Here is a 3,899-nt window from a genome sequence, read left to right on the forward strand (position 1 = left end):
CAAACTCCTGCTCCCTGTCTAAATTACACAAAACATTTTCGTACGTTTCCGTATAGAAGGAGTTATCCTGCAATTTGTGATGGACTCATTCCATTCTCTCATTTCTTTATATATTTAATATATATATATAATATATATATATATATATATTATATATATATATATATAAATATATATATATATAAATAATTATATATTTAATCTTCGGAGTATATATTATTTTATATATTGTATATTTAATATTATATAAATAAATATATATATTTAATATTTATATAAATATATATATATAGTTATTTATATAATATTAAATATATATATATATTTATCTATATACATATTAAATATATATATATATTTATATACATATTAATATATATATATATTTATATACATATTAAATATATATATATATTTAATCTTCGGAGTGTCGATAAACTTGTCAGTCGTAATGGACTACAACTCCCATGGTGTTGTACAAGACTGTGTTTGCTGCGCATGCGCAAAAGGGTGGGCCCCGCCAACCATGCGGATATAGCAGTATGTAAAATGGCGGCGTGAAAGAGGCTCGTTCAAAACATAAGCGGTGTTACCTGTGAAGGTGGTTTGCTAACATTGAGGAACGAGACGTGACGTGAAGCTGCGTGAGAATCATTCAGAGGCAGAAGAAGGACTTTTACATTCCAGCAAAAAAAAGGTTCGTTACTATTGATTTCCCAGAATCCATCTGTGATAGGAGCTAGTGTTAGCTGCTAACGTGCGGGCCCGGTTAGGCATAACGCGGTGAAGCTGCTGTTAGCTCCCAGGCTAACAGACAGGGAGAGGTGTAAAGAGAGGGAAACACACCGTGAAGACTGAACTGTGAGAGCAGGTCAACCAACGGCCGTTAGCCCCGCTAGAAGAAGAATATCCTGACAGGACACCATCTCGATGGGTAGCAAGATTCTCCAGAACACCGGCTGTGTTAGCAGACCGAAGTTCACCGGTCAGAATAAATCCAGTGATGAAGATCTGATCATCACGGTGATGAAGATCTGATCATCACGGTGATGAAGATCTGATCATCACGGTGATGAAGATCTGATCATCACAGTGATGAAGATCTGATCATCACGGTGATGAAGATCTGATCATCACGGTGATGAAGATCTGATCGTCACGGTGATGAAGATCTGTTCATCACGGTGATGAAGATCTGATCATCACGGTGATGAAGATCTGATCGTCACTGGTGATGAAGATCTGATCATCACGGTGATGAAGATCTGATCATCATCACCGTGATGATCTGATCATCATCACAGTGATGAAGATCTGATCATCATCACAGTGATGAAGATCTGATCGTCACGGTGATGAAGATCTGATCGTCACGGTGATGAAGATCTGATCGTCACTGTGATGAAGATCTGATCGTCACGGTGATGAAGATCTGATCATCACTGTGATGAAGATCTGATCGTCACGGTGATGAAGATCTGATCATCATCACAGTGATGAAGATCTGATCGTCACGGTGATGAAGATCTGATCGTCACAGTGATGAAGATCTGATCATCACGGTGATGAAGATCTGATCGTCACGGTGATGAAGATCTGATCGTCACGGTGATGAAGATCTGATCGTCACAGTGATGAAGATCTGATCATCACGGTGATGAAGAGCTGATCATCACTGTGATGAAGATCTGATCATCACGGTGATGAAGATCTGATCATCACGGTGATGAGATCTGATCATCTCAGTGATGAAGATCTGATCATCACGGTGATGAAGATCTGATCATCACAGTGATGAAGATCTGATCGTCATCTGATTCAGATACACAGACTCTCAGATGTTTCTCTCTCTGAGATTTAAACTTTTTAATCTGAGGCTCATTTAGAAGTTTACTTAGTTGGTTTGATTTGTTAAACTGCAGCTCTCATGTTTACACTCTCCTTCTGTTTGACTTCTCATTCAGAATAATAATAATTGTTAAAGCAGATTTACAAACTGTGACACATGTTGAGTGAAGAGTCATTTTCCAATCCTCCATAAATCCATCAAACTGAAGCTAAGAGTTTCTGTTTCTCTGAGCCACCTTCATCGTTTACCTCTTTAATAGTTTGTTGCCGGTGTTATGTAGAGAAATGCATCCCTGCTGTTTAATGCACACTGTGTGTGTGTGTGTGTGTGTGTGTGTGTGTGTGTGTGTGTGTGTGTGTCACAGAGACTGGGATGGCGAAGAGGATCGCTGATAAAGAGTTAACGGACAGGAACTGGGATCAGGAGGAGGAGGGCGAGGAGGTGAGAATGAGTCATAACAAATAAAATGTGTAGAGATGGTCTCCGTTGTCATGAGACAGGATTGGGCGTGCAGCTCGTAGGTGACTGGTCAAAGAAACCCACACATTACGGTCAGGAGGCGTGTCCTGGAGAGCGTGGGGCGGCGAGGCTGAACGTGTTTTTAACCACGAGTGTAAAATAAAGCTTTGGCGTGTGTGTGTCACCTTTAATGTCGACCTCTTCCTCCAGGCCGGGACGTTTTCACTGGCGAGCCATGATGTGCTGAAGAACCGGGCGATAAAGAAAGCCAAACGCAGGAACATCGGGGAAGGGGTAAAAAACACACGCCGTCATGTCCCACTTCCTGTCCGGGTTAAAGAGCGGCGTGCTGAGCGTGTAACGTGTTGTCTTGTGTTTCAGGGCGAGGCCAGCGGCGCCTTCAAAGGGTTCAAAGGCTTCGCTTTGGGTGCCGGCACAGGGACGCCGGCGGCGGCGAGCGGCGCCTCTGCTCCAACAGGGTTCTCTGATTCGGGAACGGGGGAGGGTTCAAAGGCCTCGGCGGCCTGACGAACGGGAACAGCGCCACGCTGTCATTTGCACTCTACTCTTCTCCTGCGGCGTCCAGCGCTTCACCCGGTGAGCAGAAAAACAACCAAGTTCTCCTCTCTGAGGTTTAGAGATAAAGGTCGAGGTGGCCCCGCCTCTTTCAGCCACGTGGGCGTTGTCGGTCAGGAGGAGGCGTGTCTGATCTGTAGCCGTGGAAGTGTGAAGACTTCAAAGTCTGTGTGAAAGGATGGGTGTGTTCGAATCCTCTAAAAGTTAAGGAAAGGTGGGTCAATGCTTCCTTGATAACCTCCTTTAGGATACACTGGACCATCCTTTAGGAAAGGAGATGAGATATGACGTCCCACAATTCCTTGCGGCCTCACATTTAAAGTGACTCGCGCATCCGCCCGTTCAGGAACATTAACGATGATCGTAAAGTGACGTAAGTTACCATCACAATAATATGAACCCTTTGAACGCCGGAGAGAACTCTGAACGTTACTCTGAACGTTACTCTGAACGTTACTCTGAGCGTTACTGAACGTTACTCTGAGCGTTACTCTGAGCGTTACTGAACGTTACTCTGAACGTTACTCTGAACGTTACTCTGAGCGTTTACTCTGAGCGTTACTGAACGTTACTCTGAGCGTTACTCTGAACGTTACTGAACGTTACTCTGAGCGTTACTCTGAGCGTTACTCTGAACGTTACTCTGAGCGTTACTCTGAATGTTACTCTGAACGTTACTCTGAACGTTACTCTGAGCGTTACTGAACGTTACTCTGAACGTTACTCTGAGCGTTACTCTGAGCGTTACTGAACGTTACTCTGAGCGTTACTCTGAACGTTACTGAACGTTACTCTGAGCGTTACTCTGAGCGTTACTCTGAACGTTACTCTGAGCGTTACTCTGAATGTTACTCTGAACGTTACTCTGAACGTTACTCTGAACGTTACTGAATGTTACTCTGAACGTTACTCTGAGCGTTACTCTGAACGTTACTCTGAATGTTACTCTGAACGTTACTCTGAGCGTTACTCTGAGCGTTACTCTGAACGTTAATCTGAACGTTACTCTGAACGG

At 43.4% G+C, this 3,899-nt stretch overlaps 1 protein-coding gene across 1 annotated transcript in view; it reads left to right on the forward strand.

The window, feature by feature from the left end:
• The first annotated feature begins 517 nt into the window (after window positions 1-517).
• Window positions 518-3,899, forward strand: part of nup50 (nucleoporin 50) — a 10,207-nt gene continuing 6,825 nt past the window's right edge. Inside the window, 5 exon segments of the mRNA XM_065951285.1 lie at window positions 518-697; window positions 2,214-2,290; window positions 2,519-2,602; window positions 2,690-2,792; window positions 2,795-2,905. Coding sequence (XP_065807357.1) covers window positions 2,222-2,290; window positions 2,519-2,602; window positions 2,690-2,792; window positions 2,795-2,905 — 367 coding nt within the window. The 5' untranslated portion in view covers window positions 518-697; window positions 2,214-2,221.

Source organism: Labrus bergylta, chromosome 23 (genome assembly GCF_963930695.1).
Source record: "Labrus bergylta chromosome 23, fLabBer1.1, whole genome shotgun sequence".
Lineage (NCBI taxonomy): Eukaryota > Metazoa > Chordata > Actinopteri > Labriformes > Labridae > Labrus > Labrus bergylta.